Raw genomic sequence first — 25,114 nt, forward strand, 5'->3', positions numbered from 1 at the left:
TACACTTTGTTGCTTTATGATATAGAAATTTAACAAAATTACAAGTAAAAGAAAGTTAACAGGATTTATTAATTGTTTAATAGCTGACTCAGTGGATTATTTACACAATTTGTATAGTTTTAGACACGAATTGTATGCAAACGATGTATTTCTTCCGTTGAGTTCCTAATGCGCCCACGGAGTGCCGCTCAAGCATATTTATCCATACACTCACGCCCGTTTCTTGAAAAAACGCTCAGTCTTGCGATTCTGTAACTCACTTTTCGAAAACAGCGGTTTTCACGGCTTCACGACTGATTTGAGCGCGACCGCCGCTGCGAAAACCGCTGTGAGAAAAGTGAGTTACAGAATCGCAAGGCTGTTGTTGAACGACGGACGACGAGGTGATATGAGTGGAATTTCGTATGCTGAGACCTCCGATGATGAAACTAAGCTGCAGGTATCCGAATAACTCCTCTGAACACACGAATCGTGTCTCCATGGTAAATGCGGTAGAAGCAGAGAGACACCACATCTCAACACAACGCCAAGGGATCAAGCCGCTCGAAAATAATAAAACGTTAACAAAAAACTAATACAAATAATAAGGAAGTTGTTGCTTCCTTATTAGATACTATTGTGTATTTATGTGATTGGTATTGGTTCTTTTTTCATTATTAACGATTTTTTTTTTTAAATTAATTGGATGGATACAAGCTCTTTCGTCGGACTTCAATGCGTTGAGTCTCTAGTCTTCTATTTAAATTTTTTTTAAAGATTTTTCAAATGAATTCAGGTTTTGTTTTTTTATTTCTGGTATTGAGTGCCCATGGGCGGATGTATCACTGTTATATAAAAAGGTAGGCACAAACTATATTCCCGTTAAGTAATATATGATGTGATTTATTAAGTTTTTTCCACCAAGTCATTGTTTAGAAGCGCAGCACCCAAAATTGTTCTTTTCTTCAAAAAACTTCTACTTAAGAAAAATTTTAAGATTTTTCAAATGAATTCAGATTTTTCGCCAAAAAACTCCTATTTTTTTCGTATCCAGTATTATCAATTAGACGTGTAATTGTTTTGTGTATGTTCAATAGAGTAGAATAATTCCACGTGTATATAACTAAGTACTAGACCAATAAGTATGAGTTAATTTAATATTTTCAAACGAACATTTACTGATATATTTTGGAGAAAACTCTATCCAGCTTTCTCAACGTGAACCTTTTTCAGCCTAAACACTGAACATAATAAGGCTTCTTGCTTTATTATGTTAAGTGAATATATAAAATACATATATTAATGGCACGTCGCCTCGCAGGCGCCCGCAGTTATCTTGGTTACGGCAGAAATAAAAACACATTATCGCTTATTTTGAAACGACACTTTGTTAAGAACAAAATACGAAAAGAACGCGTTGACAGGTGTCAAGTTACGTCCATTCCTAACGCACGGTATTGTCTTTGGTCGCTCAATCTCACCAGTGCAGTCCCTTGTATGTCGGTAAGAATTGCTCTTGTTATTATTCTATTAATATCTAATATATAATATAATATACCTTCTCTTATTTGGAATTGTAAGTTTCAAATAAATAATTATATAAATTGACAAACACTACTAATTACACTCAAAATCAAAATCAGCAGCCTATCATAGCTTTGTTGTTGAGTAAGCCCACAACGAAAGTCATAAATATAATAAATCATTGACCGACAATTTTCTCGCGTTAGGTTCGTTTTCACGTGAAACAAGAGTTTTAGATTTGCCGCCAATTCACAAAAACAAATGACAAATGAATGCAAAATACATTAGGTTACCAAAGAGTTCTAAAATTGAAATTTAAAATAAGTTTTCATTAGCAATGTTTCTACCTGGCCAGTTCTAAACATTTTCAGTGTTACCTACGTATTGACTTCTTTAAGTCTAGAAAATAAATATAAAAAGTTTCGTCCCTGTGATAGTGTTACCCTTAATTTACAGCAGTATCTCGCTGTATTGCGATTCTCAGACGTTGAAGAAATCACCACCATTGTCTGGGGTCACCACTCACCGGTGCAACCAGGCGCCCACTTAAATCTTTAATTGGCGCCTGCACTTGAACACAGCCCAAGAGTCTCCACTCCAATAGAAACAAAATCAAAGTCGGAGGAAAAACTCGTGTATTTTCTTTTGTTCATATTGTAAACAATATGAACAAATTCAATGTTTAAAAACAATGATCAAAAATACATCCCCAAAATGACAGATTTATTCAGTAACTAAGCGTCAACAACTTACAAACCCTGACCGATCTAGCCTACTACTAAAATAATTGTTTTTTTTAATCTTTTAGTTTTACAACGACACGAAAGTCAATTGTCAAAGTGACATATCAGAACAGATCACGCCCCCATATCGAGTTTTGCCTTATTCTACCATTAAGTGGTTAACAATTCCTAATTAAAGTTTCATTTAAAAGGGCCTTTTAGTTTTACAACGACACGAAAGTCAATTGTCAAAGTGACATATCACAACAGATCACGCAACCATATCGAGTTTTGCCTTATGCTACCATTAAGTGGTTAACAATTCCTAATTAAAGTTTCATTTAAAAGGGCCTTTTAGTTTTACAACGACACGAAAGTCAATTGTCAAAGTGACATATGACAGATCACGCCCCCGTCGAGTTTTACCTTATTCTACCATTAAGTGGTCATAATATTTAAAGTTTAATTTAAAAAGGGTACAAAAACAGTTATATAACAACACGAAGGTTAATTGTCAAAGTGACACATGACACGTTCCCATCTCTAATTCGTTAGTCAAGGAAAAATCTAGATCATAAATCAAAAGCAATCAAGCTGATTATATTGCATCTAGTGCAATCAAAGTAATTTATGTTCACATTTAAATTGATGTAATAAAAAGCTATAAAAACAAAGTTATAGAGTTACATTATGCCCTACAACAGAAATGGCAATGGGTGGGGCATTTTTGAAGTTATACTACTTTAGGTGCGTTATGAAAAATTGATGAGAGTGAAATTTTACGATGCGCGCGCACCGTGACACAAAATTAACAGAATGAAGTTGCCCACGGAAGATGCTACGGACATAATTTAAAAACAACATTCGAATAATAATAGAATTTATGTTACACTTAATGTAAGAGAATAATAATAAATATTTATTTATTTAATTTTTCAAATGTAAACTGAACTTTATGGACTATAATGACTCCTTTTCCAGTCTTTGATTATTTAGTTGTAATTAATTATTTGCGTGCAATCAAAAACTATTTTTAATAATGCCAAAGAAGTATAACTTCTTACGCGCGTTCATATTAAGGTCGATTTACATCAAACGAGCGAATGCTCATTCTATCCCCACTACATCAAATTCTTCTAGTGTAAACAGGCGTAGAGCATTCTTTCGTTGTTCTTAGTGCGTTCGCAAAGATTCTATAGAATATTCTAAGAATGCTCGTTCGCTTGATGTAAACGGCGCAAGAGCGCGCGAACAGTTGCTTAGAGCGTTCTAGCGTGTTCGGACGTGCTCGCGCCACTGAGCGGTCTTTTCAAAGCGTTCTTGTGTTCTAGCTCTAGCTCTATGTTCGTTTGATGTAAATCGATACCTCTAGTTTTCGTTTACACTAAAAGATTACGAAAGAATGCTCTTGTTCTAGCTCTAGCTCTATGTTCGTTTGATGTAAATCGACCTTTAAGTACACGCACACTTTTTTTTTTATAGAACAGGGGGCATACGGGCAGGATGCTCACCTGATGTTAAGTGATAAGATGGCCAGTAACCAAAATAATTCACCTATTGATAGTAATAAAATTTGAAATTATTGTAATTGGTTAAATTTGTTTTTTCTCTATATAACGAACAAAAATGACCGGGTCCCTTGAAATTCGTTATAAAGAGTTTATAATATAACAAAAATAATTAAAAAGATATAATTCTTTGTCATTGACGAAAATCCTCCAACGAAACTTCTAGTCGAGAGTCGAACAATAGGTTATTTGAAATTTATTTTCAGCTAATATTTTACGAGAAAATATGAAAAGCCATAAATAAATAATGGAAATGTTATTGATTTTCCTTCACTGCGTAGCTGGTAAGACGTTCGGAATTTTCTTTGTTTCGGTAATTTCCACGGGATTTCTCTCGTTAAAGTATATGACTGTGTCTTGTCTATTATGTATTTAAATAATACATGCTGTATACCTCACTAAATAAATTCAAACCCCTCGATAAATGTAAATTAATCAGTAAAGCTTTTTATAAATTTCACGAATACTTAAATGAGATTTCATCAGTTCAAACAATTTGTATGACTCAAAACTTGGTGATTAAAAAGAGTGGCGGAAAGTTTCTTGCCAGTTCTTCTTGCCCGCTTTACGCCCTTGACTTTCGAACTGGTAGTAAATGTAAATTTACAATTAATTTAACTTCTTTTTTGACGTTCATAAATGTACTTACCTATATGAATAAAGATATTTTGAGTTTGAGTAAGGTGCGAATATAAAGGTTAAGGTGGGAATAAAAAACAGTGGCGCCTAAACAACCTTTTAGGTTTGGTCCTCAGATTTCTGTCTGTTTCGTGAACATTGCCTTCTGTGCCTCACACATGTCGATTGGACAAAGGCATGCCGTTTTCCTTCACGATACGAGTTAAATTAAATGCTCACATAGAAAGTCCTTGGTATTTCTTTTTACAATTTTTTTATTAAATTTCTTTTTAAAAACAGGCTAATTAAAAGCAATATACAAAAACCCTCATTAATCTGAAAATTTCCCGCAGCGTTTAAGGAAATATACGACGTCAAAATTGAATACAAATCGTCTAACGAAACAGTATTCAACGAATTTTCAATAACTTTGGACAAAATAAACAATTATATCGCGAAAGATTTAACTAACTCAGAGCCAAAAATAAATACAAATTTAATTAATGCAAATAAGTATAATGAAATAACACCTTTTATACAAAGATATCGCAATAACGATGAAATAAAGCACGAATTAGATAATTTTGTACTTCAACGAAAAAAATCGCATCTAACCACTGTTGGATTTAATTTTAAAATACCAACTGCAAATCCAGAATACGCTTTTGTTAAAAATAAAGAAGAGAAGAGGGATATAAAAGAAATGAATAGACTTACAGATAGAAAAGACTTAAATGAGAAATTTGCGAAAAAGTATATTCGCGAATTGGAAACCAACAAAATTAGTCAAGAAGTGAATTTAAATATCTTTCAACGTCCAGAAATAGAAGAAGTGTTGAAAAAGCAGAACTTTTTGGTTAATAGAATAATGAATTTGTTGAAAGAAGAAAAGAAAACGCTGAGGACAAACTTCAATACACTGTTAGAGGAAATGGATAAACTGAAGAATGGAAACGTTACTCACAAACAGGTAGGTTTCGTGACTTTAGATTAAGCGTTCTGGGTTCGCTTTTCCACTAAACTTTTATTTATTACTAGCTGACCTGGCTAATTTCGTTCCGCCCTACAACCTTATAATATCGTTGTTACTTTAATTTAACTTATTTTAGGATTTCATTAATGTTAAGTATTACATTAATACAACTTTTTTGCAAATACAGAAATGTTTTATTGCTTGCCATTACGAAAGAAGAATGGCAGTTTTACACATTAGGCATCTTCTCTCTAGCGTCAATATGGCGATACTGCATGTTAAGCACTTTCTGATATCCAACATCTTTTGATCAGGATCAAAGCATGGTTATGCATCTCCTCATTCACCTCAAGATCGGAATTTCTTGAACTGACACGAATTCGACGTAAAATGATGCGTAATTTTGTCAACAGATGGCACCATATGGTTTTTGCATTCGTAAAATTAATTTATTTATTTTTATTCGATAACTTATCCGATATTTTATTGCTTATTCTGCTATTCGGGACGGAAACAAATCCAACAAATCAAAAACCATGGCAATCGGTCCAGCCGTTCTCGAGTTATAAGTGTTGTAACAAACACGACTTTCTCTTATAAATATATATATAGATACACCGTTACACACGTTTTTCATTACTCACACTTCTAACTTTAATATTATTATTATTATTTTTCTACTTGGTATTATTATTATTTATTTTATTTTATTAGAGGCGAAAACTAGCTGCTGTGGTCTCTGGCAGAATGACCAGCGCTGGGGAACTTTTTGCTCCTCAGCATAATGCTGAGCCAGGGCCAATTACAACCACAGTACACACGCATTGCACAGTGGAAGCGAACCGAATGGCAAAAGGGAATTTTTAATTTTTATTGTTTTTGATGTCTTATTTTCTTTTTTTCTTTAAGTATTATTATTTTGTGTGTTTATGTGTGTGTGTTTTCGTTTGTAATAAATGTTATTACAAACGAAATACTTATAATAATACTTATTAGCCTATTTGATATACGACAAAATCACCATGAGGTCGAGGTACCTCAACACTTGCAACACTTTTTTTTTAATTCTTAATCCATCTGTAATCAGCCTCTTGGCTTTTATCAGATTTTATGGGAAATGATGGCAATTAGGGAACGCAAATCCAAAAAATTTTATTCCCTCCGTAATTTGTAAACTGTCAGACTGCGGCAAGTTTCGCCTAAAAGCTAGCCTGCAAGGAATTTGAACACAAAAACTACATGCCTGGTCCTGGAAGGCTGATCTTCGTGCCTATCAATTGAAGATGCAGAAATCTAACAGTCCTTTAATAGAGAAGATGTGTTACTGTTTATATACCTACCCATTTATGAAACCTAAATCTGAGCAATTGCCTAAAATATTTCGCCTCTTTCCGACAAATTGTGTTTATACTGTACTTTAGTGAAAATCTAATATATAAATTTCTCGTGTCGCGGTGTTTGTGGTTAAACTCCTCCGAAACGGCTTGACCAATTCTCATGAAATTTTGTGTGCATATTGGGTATAACTGAGAATCGGACAGCATCTATTTTTCATGCCCCTAAATGTTAAGGGTAGTCCACCCCTAATTTTTTTTTAATTTTTAGATAAATTTTAATTTTTTTATGATACAGCATTAAAAAATACATACATCCCCTAATTTTCGCCCCTCTACGATCAACCCCTATTTTTTATTATACATGGCAAAATGACGTTTGCCGGATCAGCTAGTATAAATATATGGATGACTTAATGAAATAACGAGTACAATTTTAAAGATAAAAATTATATTAATTTAAAGTCATTATAGGAGGTGATTCAAGGTTCCACGACACCAGCAACAGTTGTAAATATAGACGAGACAATGGTCAGAGAAGCACTCAAAAAAGATCCCTTCGTGAGAAGAGTTTTGCAGATGGGGAAGAGTAAGAGAGACGCTTATAAAAGGGAAGCTAAAGTTTTCAATAAAGGATAGATATTTTTATGTTATTAACCAGTTAAATTTAATATAATTAAGCCTCATTTATTCCTTGAAAAATTTACAAAAAGTTACAAAATATACACACACATAAAATACATACACATATATATATTTTATTTTTTTCCAAGAACCTCTTATTGAGTATAGGTCTCCTCCAATTGACTCCACCTCTCTCTATTTTGAGCATTTTTCTCCCAATCCTCTCCACTAACATTCTTAAGCTCGTCGGCACACTGTGCAAGAGGGCGAACACGCTTTCTTTTTCCTGGTGGCCCTTTCCACTTTGTTACCCTCTTTGTCCATCTGCCATTGTTCATTCGAGCGGTATGGCCCGCCCATTTCTTTTTATTGTTCCATATTAGGGTTGCCTGGAAGAAATCGCTTGTTAGCGATAAGGGCGCCCGTTGCCTAATAACTTATGTAACCTGGTTTTTTATTTGTAAATAAATAAATAAATAATTAAGTATGTGCGGATTATAACTTAAAATCTTATATGTTACTTTTGTTTTATTAGACGTTTCATCAAGATTACTTTTTCGTTAAACAAATTGTTTTCAAATTCTAGTCACCCACAACTATCATTAGATAACTTTTGTCACGTCTATATTTCTGCCATGAATAAAATTATATTATTATTATAATATATTAACACTTAATTTACATCACAGAACAGGAAAAAAGTTAAAGAATGTAAATTAGTGGTATTACTACTAACATTCCAAACATAATAAGGTAAAAAAATATATATCAGACATAACTTAAAATTATTTATTTATTAACACTTCGTTTCAAAAATATATTAAAAATGACATAATTAAATGAAAAGGAGGGCAATTGGCGCTTACGAGAACTCTTGCAGGCAACCACTGTGAGAAAAACAATAATAATTAAGATAAGACAAGCAAGAAGTGCAAAAATACGTAAGACATATAGTTATTTAGACAAAACTAATGGAACAAAACAAAGCAATTAAAACTTACGTAAACAGTGATCAGGTAAAAATTAAAAAAAAAACAAAAAAAAAATTACACATGAAAAAGAAAAGTGCACATGAATCACGATATTTTTAGATCAGTTTTACACCAGTAAGCAAGCAAGTTAGGAATACGATGTGGACAGATAATGCTTGTACAGTAGAGATTTAAAGGAAGATAGAGGAGCTAAGGGAATAGGGACGGGAAGTGAATTTCATAGCCTAACTCCAGAGACCTTAAAGGATTCGCCAAGAAAGGAAGAGTTATGAGATGTAATAATATATGCACAGCGTAACTAAAACAAATGTTTATCGGTACAATCTTAGATGATTCTTAAAAGATATTAGCGAGGTCACGGCTGCATTCCACAACAGAATGGCACTGACAGTGAAGAGGAAATCTATTTTATTGGACAATAAATATACTCAGATATTATTAAATTATAACAAAAAAACACACAGACAACATTCTCTAAACATTAGTAAATGTATTTAATTCATAGTAGGACAATAATAAAAAGCATAATTTAATAATCATACGGATTGCACAAAAACAATGTTATTAAGTTCAAGTTGACACGCGTGTGAATTTTCACACCGACAAATTTTCATGAATATGTTTAGGAAATAATGTGTAGCAATTTCCTTTATTGTGTCTCCATTGAAATTAGATACATTTCTACGTGTTTTAAGGCAATTCGTTTTTGACACATACATAGACATAACATATTTTATTACTAACAAAACACACACACAGATACAGAGAAAAAACAATGAATGACGAAAATTTCTTTTAAAGAACAAGCTACGTTTTAAGTGTGTAATTGGCCCTGGCCCAGCATTATGCTGTGGAGCAGACTGTTCCACAGTGCTAGTCATTCTGCCAGAGACTACAGCAGCTAGTTTGCACCTCAGTCGCAAAAAAAGAAAAAGAATGTAATAAAAATAATACTTATCCGAAAAAAAAAATCTATAAGTAAAAGTTAGGAGTATAAGTAATGAAGTCTTGTGTAAAAGTATAATAAATTAAAAATAATAATAATTGTTAAAGAATAAATAAATAAATAAATGTGTCCAGGTATTATAGAAATAATGGAATTTCGCCTTCTGCCTCTTCTGATGATGGAGTTCAGCCGCAGATAGTAGTCCGAACAATCCTTCAAAGCACTCCCCATAATAAATGTCGTAGAAGATGCTAAAACAACGGATCAGTTGTTATATTGCCTCGAATGTTTCTCGTATTGTCTTCACCTTATGTAATTGAAGAAATAAGGTTGCACACTTCTCACGCGTATTATATAATGCCGTTGTCTATATATCCGTCTTTGGTTCACTACAACATCGTATCGTAACTGTCAAAATTCACTTCGCACTCGAAATTTCTACTTAGGGTAGATATGGTAGGTATGGTAGGTATGGTAGGTATGGTAGGTATGAAAGGTAAGGTAGGTAAGGTAGGTAAGGTAGGTAAGGTAGGTAAGGTAGATATGGTAGGTAAGGTAGGTATGGTAGGTATGGTAGGTATGGTAGGTATGGTAGGTATGGTAGGTATGGTAGGTATGGTAGGTATGGTAGGTATGGTAGGTATGGTAGGTATGGTAGGTATGGTAGGTAAGGTCTGGGCCTTAGATTTCTGAATCTGATCATTTTTCTTATCACTAATTCTATCTAGGCAGGTAGATAATCAGATCTGTGTTTAACAACGTCTTTTAGATGTAAAACATCCTGGTTTCCTCACGATGTCTTCTTTCACCGTACGAGCATATTGAAAGAAAAATCCATCGCAGCCGTGATTCGTCGCAGGACTTCAGACTTCATATTGGAAGTCATAATATTATGACCTGTGCCACGCACAGAATGCTTCTCAAGTCCTACATGCCTATGAAATAATCAAGCACCCACGGCGGAACTCGTACTCGTAAATAATGCTATACTTTAAGTTTTCCATTTTGTAAAATGAGTGACGCAAACAGAAGAAAAAAACAAATGAATGACGGTCATCGAAGCACAAATACATGAGTAAATAGCTGTACAAATTTGAATTTGGAATTCCTTACCAAAGAGGAGAACATCGTGATTAAAGTGGCCAGTACGAAATACGCCAATTTCATATGTAAGGACCTATATCAGAGATGATTTATAACCGGGTGCAAAGGGCAGGAGGCTCACCGGGAAAATTTCTTGTATTAAGAAATTCTTGAATATATTTTCCTTAAATACTTCCAAGAATAAAGTCTCGTTAGACGAAATTAAATCTGAATAAGTTTATAATTTTACGCAACATTTTGCTATTTTCCTTATATTTTCCTTATCGTATCATGTTCGATGCTTTTCTCGGTAAATAGACTTTTAAATGCAATTTTTTTTTTGTTAGACATATGGTATTGTAGATATTGTTGTCTTCTATAAAACTGTAGTACATTACATTGCTCTATTGTCAATAGTTTCCGCAACGTACGCGATTTAGTAATTTTTATTGGGTTACACTATAGTAATTTCATTAACTTTTCTGAAAATATTCCATAGCCTATGTTCATTAGGGATAGCGTAGAGTTCGAATGGTGGAAGAATTTTCAAATCTTGTAGTTTTGGAGCAATTTCAATGTAAACAATAAAGTTTTTATAATATTTACACTAGCTGCCCCCGCGAACTTCGTTTCTCCTTAATGTGATTTTACTTAGCCTACCTTTTTCTCTATATAAACCTCAGAGTTCAAGTCATAAGATTTTAACTAACAAATAACAAATAAGGGTTGGTGATAGAGGGGTGAAAATTTAGGGTTGTATGTATTTTTTAATGGCACATTATAAAAAAAATTAAAATTTCGTCCAAAAAATAAAAATAAAATGTTAGGAGTGGACAACCCTTATCACTTAGGGGTATGAAAAATAGATAGTAGCCGATTCTCAGACCTACTGAATATGCATATAAAATTTGATAAAAATCGGTCAAGCCGTTTCGGAGGAGTATGGTAACTAACGTGACACGAGAATTTTATATATAAGATTAAGCCGTATTATAATTTAATTATGTCATAGTCATTTACACCATAAGAACATTTTTTAATAAAAAATTTAACACTATTTTATAATCAGGCATTTATTATTTAATTAAATGAAAAGGAGGGCAACTAAAATAATAAAAACTAGATGACGTAAGCAAGAAGTGCAAAAATACATGAGACATAACTATATATAGTAATACTAAACAACTATTTATGCAACGAATGGAACAAAACAAAGCAATTAAAACATATGTAAACAGTGAATAGAACAATATTAAAAAATGCAAATGAATCACGGTAATTTTAAATCAGTTTCACATCAGTTAGTACGAAAGTAGTACGATGTGGACAGATAATGTTTGTACGGTAGAGATTTAAAGGAAGATAGAGAAGGAGCTAAGCTAATAGGGACAGTAAGTGAATTCCATCGCCAAGAAAGGAAGACTTATGTGATGGGATTTCGAGGATATAGTTTTCCCAAAAATTTTAAATCGTTTTAGAGACAGGAGGGATTTATTTTGGGATTAAACAGGATGTATATAAGACATACACATATATACATTTTCTTTTAATACATCAAGTGAATGGCTTAATGCCCTTGTTGGACTTTATATTTTCCTTGTACAAAACTTAAGGCTTTAAAATCGTAGCTGAGAGTTCTTTGCCAGTTCTTCCCCCGCTATACGTTTACTGGTAAATGTAAACTTTATTAACTTAATAACTTCTTACATTGACAAGTAAGATAAGGTAAATATCTTTTGTTTTTACGAGTATATTGGCTTTAGTCAGTAAGGATGCGGTAATATACTATATATATCGACTTTGCTGCAAGTAAAGAAAACTATAATACGAATAATAAATCATTTGTCACAAATATTCCTATGTATATGTCGTAGCCAACTAGCTTAATTAGCCGTTCAATTAACAGCCTAGCCGTTTAACTAACGGCCTGTAAGATATTCAGCCGTTGCGTTTGTTACAACATTTAATGAACTGGCTGGCTAATGCTTAGGCCATTCGTACGATAGAGCTAGATTATTTGGAAGAAATAAAAAAGATAAATATATGATTTAAAAAATATTTCGTTTAAAATTAAATTGCTTGAGTCAAATTCACATTATTATTGTCACTACACTCTTCCATTCTAATTGATGTTTTTCATGAAAATTTGTAAAACACCATCAAAGTTATTGTTTGCCGATGCCATATTGACAGTTTGAAGAGTTTCGTTTCGAGTTAGAGAGTGGCAGAAAGTGGAATTAAATTTAAATTAAAAGTCAACAGGCTAGGGAAGTAATGAAACGTCATAGATCCAAGTAATTTGCCTAGCTGTTTAATCAACAGTCTGAACATCTTTCAGGCCGCTAGTTAAACTGCTAGGCTGTTAATTGGACGGCTAATTAATGGTCTAAGATCCCGCTATACAACGACCTTCACCGAGATGCTTATTTAATGAAACGTATTTTATATTTAATTTTATATGTCAATAAATATAATCCATATGGGTTGTCTAGCAAATTTCAGTCCAGAGTATGTTTAATTAATAATTTAAAAAAAATATTTTTTGAAACATTTCACCGGTATGATTATTAGATAAATTCTATACCAATCGAAAGTATGAAGCCCATAGAATATGCAAACTTTATGCTGCCCATTCTTTTCCGGTCACAACTATCGGGTTGCCAGGTATAAACAGGTAAATCTGTACTAGCATTTGCAACGGTCTGTTTATTGAATGAAATTTAAATGAAATTAAAGATTATTTTATTCTGAACACGGTGGTATAGGGTTGGCTGCGAAAAATCAGTCCAGAATTGCGGTTGTCGAATTTTAAAAAGTAAAATATTGCTCCAAGTGAATGTGTGCGACTGAGAGGTCCCAACCGACCATCCCATGCGAAAGAAGAGGACACAGCATAGCAGCTGTTTAAAGTCCGCCCACTTAAAGAAAGAGAGTGCGCATGCTATTTGGGCTTGGAAAAGAAAAGGATAGCGATGGACTCGTATATACTATGCATCATTTTGAAGTAGTTTATTATTTAAATAGAGAAATAGTTATTTAATTTTTTTTTATCAATTAATTATTTATTTGTATATTTTTTATGTGACACTAAAGTATATTTACATCTTTAGTAAAAAAGAAGGTTATAGTGATTCATATATATGTAATACTAGCCTGATTAAAAATATTGATTGAAAAAAATTAAAAAAATTACTACATGCAAATTATAAATCTATAAATATATGTGAAACTTGAGCCTGAGAACTGCGGATGGTTCTTAGATGAATATTTAAAACCAGTAGGATTCATTGGGGATCATACACCTTTAAAGAAAGAAGACATTGTCGAAAAAAGTGAAACAGAGAGTGATGACGAAGAAGATTCAGAAGTTGAAGATCGTAGTTTTATGTCCGATGACTCGGATTCTGAATAATTTAAAAAAAAAATTGTATTTTTAATTTTTTACAATAAATAGAAGTAATTTTTTAATTGTTGTTTTTTTATTTTGTCTTCTTATAATAAAAATAAAATTTGCAAGATTACCCTGATTAAAAAAATTCACTTTTATAAGTTTTGATTTCTTTCCAATAGTTTCAATTGATTTCAATTTCTCTGTTTACATTTATAGATTTATAATTTGCATGTAGTAAATTTTTTAATTTTTTTCAATCAATATTTTTAATCAGGCTAGTATTAAATATGAATCACTATAACCTTCTTTTTTACTAAAGATGTATATGTTAACGTAAAATTGTAAATACCGTTAGATTGTAATCTATCTCGCGAGATTATATTTGACCATTTACATTTTATTTGACCGATACCCTTGTTTCATTCCTAACTCTATGGACATATAACGGTCTACTATAAAGCCGACCAATCAGCGCTCGAGGTGCGAACCGTTTCACAATTTGACGGCTTCACTACAATCTACCGAATAATAATACGTTAAATTGTAAGCAGTTCGTTGAGGTTCACAATATTTCGACAGTTTACAATCTCGCGAGATAGGTTACAATCTAACGGTGTTTACAATTTTACGGTGATATATATATTATATATACTTTAGTGTCACAAAAAATATACACATAAATAATTAATTTATTAAAAAAAAAATTAAATAACTATTTCTCTATTTAAATAATAAACTACTCCAAAATGATGCATAGTATATACGAGTCCATCGCTATCCTTTTCTTTTCCAAGCCCAAATAGCATGCGCACTCTCTTTCTTTAAGTGGGCGGACTTTAAACAGCTGCTATGCTGTGTCCTCTTCTATCGCATGGGATGGTCGGTTCTCAGTCGCACACATTCACTTGGAGCAATATTTTACTTTTTAAAATTCGACAACCGCAATTCTGGACTGATTTTTCGCAGCCAACCCTATACCACCGTGTTCAGAATAAAATAATCTTTAATTTCATTTAAATTTCATTCAATAAACAGACCGTTGCAAATGCTAGTACAGATTTACCTGTTTATACCTGGCAACCCGATAGTTGTGACCGGAAAAGAATGGGCAGCATAAAGTTTGCATATTCTATGGGCTTCATACTTTCGATTGGTATAGAATTTATCTAATAATCATACCGGTGAAATGTTTCAAAAAATATTTTTTTTAAATTATTAATTAAACATACTCTGGACTGAAATTTGCTAGACAACCCATATGGATTATATTTATTGACATATTAAATTAAATATAAAATACGTTTCATTAAATAAGCATCTCGGTGAAGGTCGTTGTATAGCGGGATCTTATACTATAAGCAAGTTGGCTTAATAGTGCGGAATCTAAGTCCACATATATATGTGGACTTAGATTCCGCACTTAGTCGCCCATTTTATCTGTCAAGCTCAGAAGTTTCCTGGGCTCTCGCGTGCTTCATGGAGCAACTTCCACGCTGCGCTGAAACAGCCTCTGCACAAGGGACTGTCTATCGCGCCAAGGAGAAAGAGATGTTTACAAAAAATAAATAAATGCAGCTGAGTTTCATCATCGGACGTCAAGGCAAAATACAAAATACCATCCGTATCACCTCGACGTCCGTCGTTCCACAACTGAGCGTTTTCTAAGGCAGTTTTTGCCGCGCACCACCACTATGTGGAACCGAAAAGAAGAAAAGAGCGTACCAATTCTAGAAAGGCCGGCAACGCACTTGCGAGCCTTCTGGCATTGTGAGTGATCATGAGCGGCGGTATCACTTAACATCAGGTGAGCCTCCTGCCCGTTTGCCTCCTATTACATGAAAAAGAAAATATTCCTAATAACGCACTGTCAACTGTCAATCCAAAAAGAAAATTAAAAAATAAAATTCTCTATGGATTACTACTAACCTCCTAATAAATTCCAATCACGAGTTTCTGTACATAATTGCAACATCAGCGCTATTCATGAAATATATTGAGAATTGCAACTGTTGGATGACATCATTAGGGCTCTTAATTACGAGTTCATAATAATCAGTCAATCTCTCTCAATAAATATTTATAATGTTACATAATATGTTTAACATAACATAATCTATGGTTCAAAGTTCGAATGTCATAGATTTATGCGTAGAAAGCTATTTTATTAATATCCGGTTAAATATTATGACAAAAAATACATCGTAGTTAAATAAAAACCTTAAAAATTATTATATCTATTTCGTAATCCGACAGAAAATCAATTATAAATATATAGCCAAAGATGGATTACATAATATCAACAAAAAGGTTAAAAGATTTACAAGGCTTAGAAAAAATTAATAAAAATTATTAAATATCTACTGTTAACTCAGTAACACATATGTATACTATAATATATATATATATATGTATTAATCATGTTTCGAGGTAAGATATACCTACTATTACTACAATAATATATTTTGTACAATCAACATTTTCACCTCTACGAAGAATATATTTAAAAACACCATCGTTGAATGAATTAAGGCCGGCAACGCACCCGCAAGCCTTCTGACTCTTAAAATAATAAAAGTCACGATTGTTGAATGAATAAAGGCTACGCCCTTACGAGCCGTCTCGCTCTTAAAATAATAAAAAAAACACAATGGTTGTATGAATAAAGTCCAGCAGCGCACTCGCGACCCTACTGGCTCTTAATCTGAACCCTTCAGCTCACTCGCTCCCGGTTTAACTAAATGTTATAGAATTCGTTAATCAATCATTATAAAAAATATATTAGGTAGGCTGAAAAGTTGGTAGGCTATCAAAAAAAAAAGGTTTTTTCATAGATCATCGCTCAAAAAAATCTACAACTTTTTTAAGACTGGGCCTCAGATTGCTCTATCTGTTTCATGATAATTTGTTAATCTAATAGGCAAGTAGGTGATCAGCCTTCTGTGCCGGACACACGCCGTCGACTTTTTGGGTCTTTTGGTTTCATGATATTTTCCTTCACCGTTCGAGCGAATATAAAATGTGCACATAGAAAGAAAGTCCATTGGTGAACAGCCGGTGATCGAACCTACGACCTCAGGGATGAGAGTCGCACGCTGAATACTGCTCATTTGTTTTAAACAAGGTTTAATTCCAGGAGTCATATTTAAAACGATTTTTAATTTTAAACCCACCAAACAATTTCCACTTCAATTCTGTCTTTATAGCTTATATAACATTTCTATATGTTAACACCATACTAACATATTGCTAAGAGAGCTAACACACTTTTCATTTTACGTCTAAATATTTGTTTTATACGAAATTCCAATGTTCTAACGTAATTTATCCGCCCACATTCACAAATGTAATTCCTGTAACATCTGAATAAAATTACTTCAAACTATGAATGTTAATTTTTATATGCTAGGTAGCCTGGCGAACATCGTACCGCCAAACAGTCGATGCTTTATTTTTTTTAATAATTATTCTGCTATTCGGGACACCGGTCTAGCTAGTAAGATAAAAAAAAGACAGTTGATAATACAACAAATACATTATGTCAAAAAATAAAAATTTACCTTCCCGGAACCCCTCCACTAACACTTGAACTTTATGATATGGTATTAAAGTTCAAATGGTCTTTAAATATTATTACGAATATTTTGTATGGGAATATAGAAATGTGTTGTTTTTAGACTTTTTTGCTCCATTTTTTTTAATTTTTCTCTCCGTAAGAACCATCCTCGTACTTCAAGGTATATTATAAAAAAAGAATCAGACAAATCGGTCAAGCCGTTTTCATGTTATGTCGTGACAACGGAAAACGGGTTTCATTTTTATATAATACTAGTGGACCCGCCAGACGTTGTCCTGCATGATATTACAAGCGATTAGTAAAGCAAAGTATGAAAGTACCGACTGCAGCGCCATCTGGCGGGCTGATTTGTGAATCTAAACCATTCCCAGATCCCCTTGAACACACACAAAAAATTTCGGTCCAGTCGTTTGAGAGAAGTTCAGTGACATACACACTCACAGAAGAATTATATATATAAAGATAGATATGATAGAAGATACAGAAGCGTCAGCAGAAGGCGAATGGAGAAAGAGAGCCATGGTTCTGGAAAAAGCTGGAGGAGGCCTTTCCCCGTGACCCTTTGGCCGTTTCCGGCGGTTCGTAATAACGCGTAATAAGTAAAAATATATAAAATAAAATAAAAATCTGTTTATTATGGAACATAAGATACATGTATCACTTATTCCACGTCATTAAATTTGAATTTGTAGGCATCCCTACTCATCGGCAAAGAAGACAGAGGGTGTAGGCCGAGAGAAAAAGCCGGCGTAAAAACTCTCGGTACTCTTTTAAAACAGCAAATCATCAAACAACACTTATTTTAAAACCAATATCGCAAATAATGAACTAGCGTTGTTCAGTACACATTTTTCTTGTTTGCTAAAAGTTTTAACTGAATATCAAAATGCGGGGGCTTAAATATAAACATACGCAGACAATGCAAAATTATGTTAATTTTCCTTAAAGATTTTCGACGATTTTCCACACGCCGCAATTCAAGTGTGGAAATCTAATTAGACCGTGAAAATTGTTTGACGGAACACGTCTTTGTATGTTTATGCAAATGTACACATCGTTAAATAGATTTATGAAATATGAGTTTCCGATAGGACGAAAGAGCATGCCATTCGTTTAAAGGCCGTCAACACAAGCTCGGCACACTGATACATTGGTAACTATTTATAATAATAACTAGCTGATCCGGCAAACGTTGTTTTGCCATGTATGTAATTTTTAGGAAACTTTTTTTAGCTCAATAAAAATTACTATAGTAAAAAATAGGAGTTTTAATGTTGTAACATAAAAAAATGAAAACAAAAAAAACTATAAAAAATAAATTTAGGAGTGGACCCTACCCTTAAAGGCCAATTTACATTATCTTAGTGTTTAGGAGAGTGCTTTAGTAAAACTTGAAAGGCAAGTTCTTTTGCGTAGCGTTTACTAAAGCAAGTAGCGTTTACATGTTTCAACTAAAGTACTATCCTAAAGCACTCTCCTAAACACTAAGATAATGTAAATCGGCCTTTACATTTAGGGGGATGAAAAATAGATGTTGTCCGATTCTCAGACATACCCAAAATGCACACAAAAGTTCATGAGAATCGGTCAAGCCGTTTCGGAGGAGTTTAACCACAAACACCGCGACACGAGAATTTTATATATTAGATAGCCTTTTCAGATACTGCAACACAGTAAATGTAAATTTAGAATTAATTTAACTTATTTTCTATCGTTCATAAGTGTACTTGTTTACCTATTTGAATAAAGTTATTTTTAGTTTGAGTTTACACTTCTGCTGAAATTATTTATAAAATAAACCTACATAGTAATAATAATAAATAAATTTAAAAACTTCCTTTAATACTGGCACCATTTTCTGTATTACGATTTTTGAAGTTAGTATAACTTAAATGATACAGAAAATGTATTATTAAAAACAGCATACTAATGTTTTTAACTCATCAATTTTAAAATATCGTCTTAATTAATATTTATATTTTATTTGTCCCATTCGGTGTCGAGACCCTTGGGGTCAACCTATAAGGCTGTTTAAGGATAATTTAATAGCAAAAAGGTTAGTCGACATCACAGGGGACCGAAGAGCTGGCAACTACCTTTACTTGGACAAATAATTAGTCTAGCTATTCAAAGTATCTTGGGAACTTCGCCTAAAGGGACTCCTTTTAATAATATATTTCAGTTATTATATTTTAAGGTTAGTTATTGTTTTTAGTTAAGAAAATTGTTAATAATAAAGTTCAAGATATTATAAATTTCAAACACTTCGAAACATGAATAAATTTTATAAACGAGGCCGGATTTTCCTCGGATAATTATCTTAATATATAAAAATTACGTGTCACGTTGTTTGTCCGCTATGGACTCCTAAACTACTGAACCGATTTCAATCAAATTTGCACACTGTTTGATCTAACTTAAAAGATAGGATAGCTTACATCTCAATTTATATCCGCAATATTATTTTATTGCAAAATATTTGTTTATTATTTGATAGTCACAATTCTAACAGATGGCGCTGTGTTGAAAGTACCAACGTTTCACATAAGCTACAATTTAATGGCATAACCACCAAAAAAGCATGGTGGTCCCCATGACTGGTGTTCTCCTACGGTTTCCCTTGAATAGGTTACTACTATGTAATAACACTAACACCTTAGCCACAGCAACGCTTGGCCGGTCTGCTAGTTCTTTTATATATGTTAACGTAAAATTGTAAACACCGTTAGATTGTAATCTATCTCGCGAGATTATAAACTGTCGAAAGATTGTGAACCTCAGCTGTACTGCTTACAATTTAACGTATCATTATTCGGTAGATTGTACTTCACTAACTTAGTTATCATTCAAACTTCTTTGGTCAATTACAGATTAATTTTACTTCCCAACAATTTCATATAACTACCGAATAATAATACCTTAAATTGTAAACAGTTCGTTGAGGTTCACAATCTTTCGACAGTTTACAATCTCGCGAGATAGATTACAATCTAACGGTGTTTACAATTTTACGGTGACATATATATCGATATTGGCCTGAGGGCATTGACAGCTCAGGGCTGTTTGGAGAGAGTACCTCGCCGAACGACGGGTTAACCCCACGATTAGCACAAGGGTCTCCTGCGAGACTCGGACCTCACCTTGGGCTGTAATATTTGCCGGAAGCTTACTGAAGTGAATGTATAGAAAAATAAAACTATATATATACCTCATACAATCAAAAAATCAAAATTCGTTTATTCAATTTAGATGCGTCTTAGGGAATGCTTATGAATGTCAAAAACGTTTACTAAAACGAAAGAGCAAGACTACGCCATCCGGTCGCAAAACTACCAGGGACCCTTGTTCTGAGAAAAACGGGCAAGAAACTCAGCAAGTTTTGCCCTCCCTCTACATAAGAATTATTCAAAGGAAAATGTCATAAACCTCAACGTCATTAAAGTTACATAAGTAAAAAAAAATAAAAATCTGTTCTGTGATTTACCACATTCACCATTACACACAAATCAAATTATAAGAATATAATTAGAATTATTGCCAAGCGTTTTTATCTCCCAGGTAGTCATTAAGGTTTTTTTGATATGTGTTTTGGATCTGTTTAAAGGCAGTTCCAATATTGACCTAGGAATCATGTTATAGCAGCGTATACTTATGCCCATAAATGAAGTATTTATTTTCTGCAACCTGTAAGACGGCTGGAAACGTTTTCCCTTATTTCTTGTATTCCTATTGTGAATACAATCCGTTAAATACTCGCCATATAGTAAACGTCACCAAAATAATCAAGAAGATTGCTGGAGCCCACGAAAGGCTCCACCTGTGTCGAGGCTATTCATCTTGACACCACGGACCTAGTGAGAAGATTGACAAGAACAGAACCATTCGAATCAATCAATTAGTGTAAGTGCACGTTAGTCTTAAGTGCTAAACAGTGGTAAGTGGAAAAAATAGTACACAAGAACAGTGTATTCCCTTAATAGAGGCTGTAAGTAGTGTTAGATAATTTTCTATGTATCCTTTTTAGTAACATTAGATTTGAAGTGAACTTCTGAAGATCATGAGGGTAAATTTTGTACGAAAACGTCACGAAGATGTGCAGCGTTTTTGTCGAAGAAAAGGGAGACAGCTATTGAGACCGATTGAGAGAAAGTGAGAAGGGCGAATTACCTTATAGAAATACTATTTTTAAAATTAAAATTTTAAATGCAAAATAATTTATTGAAATCTCAAATGACGAATTGTAAATTAAAATGCCACGTGTTTTTATTATTGAAGAAATAAATTAAAAAAATTAAATTTATAATTTTTCCACACTTTTAATATTTAAATTCCTAACATATCTTCCTTTTTCCCTCCCTCTAAGTCTCTAAAATCTAAAGTTTTAGATTTGTGTAAATATAAACAACTTAAAAATTAGTTTGCTAAAGAAGTTTCACTTCTGACATGTGTACTTTGTACGTATGCACTTTTTTTTAATTAATGAATAGCCTTATGTTGGGCTGGAAAAAATCCAGTGGCGCTACAACCTCTTTAGGTCTGGGCCTGTTTGAATCTGTTTCATGAACATTTTTAAATCTAGACAAGTAGGTAATCAGCCTCCAGTGCCTGACACACGCCGTCGACTTTTTGGTCTAAGACATGTCGGTTTCCTCACGATGTTTTCCTTCACCGTTCGAGCGAATGTTAAATGCGCATAGAAAGAAACTCCATTGGTGCACAGCCGGGGATCAAACCTACGTTTGTGCAGAGACAATTTAAATCCGCCATCTAGCGGGATTTATATCGTGCGTGACCAAGGCAAGAAGGCAGTAAATAGCGTCACGGCGACAGTTGACATTGACCATGGCAACGCAATTATTTCCGGACTTAGCAAATCGATAGAAACGTAGCGTTTCTCGTTTTCTATAAATAAATTTTGTATTTTAAATGTATTAAGCTGTTTGGTTTTTTGAACTTTTTTAAAATCAATAATAATAGGGCTTACACGTTAGCCCCTTCTCGCCTCCCTTGGACAAGCAAAATAGGCCGCAGAGCAGGTGTAAAAAATAGGATTATAAGAGTCTAAATTTGCGTGTTGTTCCCACGAGAATGTAAGTGCGTGTATTGTAAGTGTATTTCACCTACTGCTGATAGAGGACAAATATTTGTTTTTAATTTATTTTATTATTATCTATTACTTAAGATGTCATGTCATGTGGAACATGGTGTAATGGTTGCAGCTCCCAAACGTTGTGTAAGAAAAAAACTTGGCGATTAAAAAGAGTGGCGGAGAGTTTATTGCCAGTTCTTCTCTTCCGTTCTACGCCTTTGAGAACTGGCAGTAAATGTAAAATTAGAAGCATTTAATGTAATTTCTTTTTTGACGTTCATAAGTGTACATTGTGTCACCTATATGAATAAATGATTTTTGACTATTGACTTGACTATATATATATATATATTATAGTATAAGAGTCTTTCCTCCAACTTCGATTTTGTTCCCTCTGGAGTAAAGACTCTTGGGCCGTGGTTCAAGTGCACAGTCGCAAATTAAAATTTTAAATTAGCGCCTGGTAGATAGTATCGGTGAACCCAGAGCTGGTGCTTTCCTGGCTCAACGAATAAGTATCGCAATACAGCGAGGAAATGCTGCCAGCGTTAAAGGTACACTGCCACAGGGACCAAACTTTTTAAATTTGTTTTTGTTTTATTATTTTTTTAAAAAATATTAATAATGAACCAGTGGCACATATGGTTATTATTGTGTGTGTGTGTTGTAGGTATTTACAGACACAATCAAACAGCATGAACCATGTGAAATGTGTACATTAACAGAAGGTTCGCAAGTGCGTTGCCGGTTTTAAGAATTGGTAAGATATTTTCTTTTCTAGGAATTTAATTTTAATTCGTACTCATTTCTGCAATTTATTAATAATAATGAAATATTTAGACCATTATGATTGACATTCAAAGGAATTTTTAATATATCCAGCCATTTCAAGCGTTTAATAACTTTGAAATCTCAAATTTCTGACAAGAAGTTGACGCCGGTATTAAAGTGAATTTTAATTTGATAAATGTCAATCAAACTGATAACAATTTAGGTTATTAACTAGTCTCGGCCTTTTTACGAATATTCTTAAATATATGTATATACTGTGGGGATAATGGGGTGTTCTAATGGTGGTACAGTAGTTTTAAGTTCATACATTACATAATAATCTGCATAGATATATAGAAGGGGCTATATATCTAAGCAGATTTTTTTATATTTTTATGATTGTACAATTCACACCAATTGACCTAGTCCCATGTTAAGCTGGTGAAACTTGTGTTATGGGTACTAGGCAACGGATATACATACATATTATAGATAGATAGACATATAAATACATATTTAAACACCCAAGACCTAACACACACCAAATACTCATCACATCGATGTTTGTCTCAGCCGGGGATCGAACCCGGGACCCATGGATTCGCAGTCAGGGGTACTAACCACTAGACCAATGAGCCGTCAAATCTCTCTTTATGAATTGATTGAAGCTCATCTTTATTTGGACCAGTTGCCAAGTCTCTAACGCAATAGAACCATAATCCACCTTCAATCAGCCTGATAAAACAGAGTATGAAGAAACTGACCTTTCATAGTTTCTCAGTATTGTTGATAATTTCTTTTAGCATTTTGGCAATGCGGCCTTGAGCAATCTGGACCGCAACGCAAGGTCGTAGCTTCTGCGTCATTGTAACTACTATAATGTTTCAACCTCATAGCAGAAATCTATAGTATTAATATATTTATATATTTATTTCCAACGCACATATATACAACTAGTAGAGTTATATTACATAGTAGTAAACTATTCAAGAGAAAAGGCAAGAGAACACCAATCCACCATGCTTTTTTGGTGGTTATGCCATAAAATTGTAGCTTATGTGAATGTGTGATTTTTTTATAGATGAGTGATGTGTCCTGAAAAATTGTAATCCATTATTTTGTTCTATCATTAATAGTTTTCGCAGCGCACACGATTGAAGGAAGTTTTTTGTTTATTTTTTTACATCTTGGGTTAGATTATTCAAGTTTTAGTAAGCATCCCTAATTTTTTTGAAAATGAAACATAGCCTATGTCACTCGGGAATAGTGTAGCTTGCCAACGGTGAAAGAATTTTTGAAATCAGTCCAGTAGTTTCGGAGCCTATTCATTTCAAACAAACAAAAAATCAAATCTTTCCTCTTTATAATATTAGTTTAGATATTCTTTACCTACATAGTAATAATAATTGATAAATAGAAAATGAAGACGAATTTAATAAGTTTGGTCCACCAACTCGGTCACCGCAATAGGCGCCAACTTCAATAAGCATGCACTTGAACCCCACGCCCCAAGAGTCTCCGAGGGGAACAAATTTGTAGGAAAAACTTATATTTGAGCTGTTTATTATTTTTCTCTTGTATTTATTAGTTGGCAATTTAATCTATCAAAATCTAATTACACGCTGAATAATCTTTAAATTAAGTAACGATTTCAGTAGCACTAAAAGTATTAAACAATATTCACTAAGTACCTACTGTATTAAATGTAATTAACGATAAATTATTTTATCACTAACACTCAAATAATAATTGTGTATTGTGATATTTATTTCTTTAAATACCTTTTTAAATGTTTTTCAATTTTCTATTTATACATTTTTAATTATTTACTATTAGGGAGCCCAGTAATTCAAAGATTTCGTTAGACAATATTGCCTGTTCTATAAAAGCATTTTTTTTAAATCGTAAAGTTACGGACTTCCACGA

The 25,114-nt window shown here is 33.2% G+C and overlaps 2 protein-coding genes across 5 annotated transcripts in view; one reads left to right on the top strand and one right to left on the bottom strand.

Annotated features, from left to right (window-relative positions):
* LOC125061407 (leishmanolysin-like peptidase) overlaps window positions 1-25,114 on the bottom strand; it is an 86,635-nt gene that overhangs the window by 36,523 nt on the left and 24,998 nt on the right. The window lies entirely within an intron of this gene.
* LOC125061408 lies at window positions 3,965-7,370 on the top strand. Its single transcript, XM_047666857.1, has 3 exons — window positions 3,965-4,077; window positions 4,765-5,381; window positions 7,193-7,370. Exons 1-3 carry the CDS (start codon window positions 4,041-4,043, stop codon window positions 7,355-7,357), a joined length of 819 nt encoding a protein of 272 aa, XP_047522813.1. The 5' UTR covers window positions 3,965-4,040; the 3' UTR covers window positions 7,358-7,370.

The sequence above is a fragment of the Pieris napi genome, chromosome 23 (genome assembly GCF_905475465.1).
Source record: "Pieris napi chromosome 23, ilPieNapi1.2, whole genome shotgun sequence".
Classification (NCBI taxonomy): domain Eukaryota; kingdom Metazoa; phylum Arthropoda; class Insecta; order Lepidoptera; family Pieridae; genus Pieris; species Pieris napi.

Bases quoted from the DNA above. Each gene is read 5' to 3' on its own strand.
- LOC125061408 (XM_047666857.1), top strand. From the start codon at position 4,041: ATGGAAATGTTATTGATTTTCCTTCACTGCGTAGCTG. The intron at 4,078-4,764 runs GTAAGACGTTCG...AATTTCCCGCAG, and splicing joins TTTCCTTCACTGCGTAGCTG to CGTTTAAGGAAATATACGAC. The intron at 5,382-7,192 runs GTAGGTTTCGTG...AAGTCATTATAG, and splicing joins GAAACGTTACTCACAAACAG to GAGGTGATTCAAGGTTCCAC.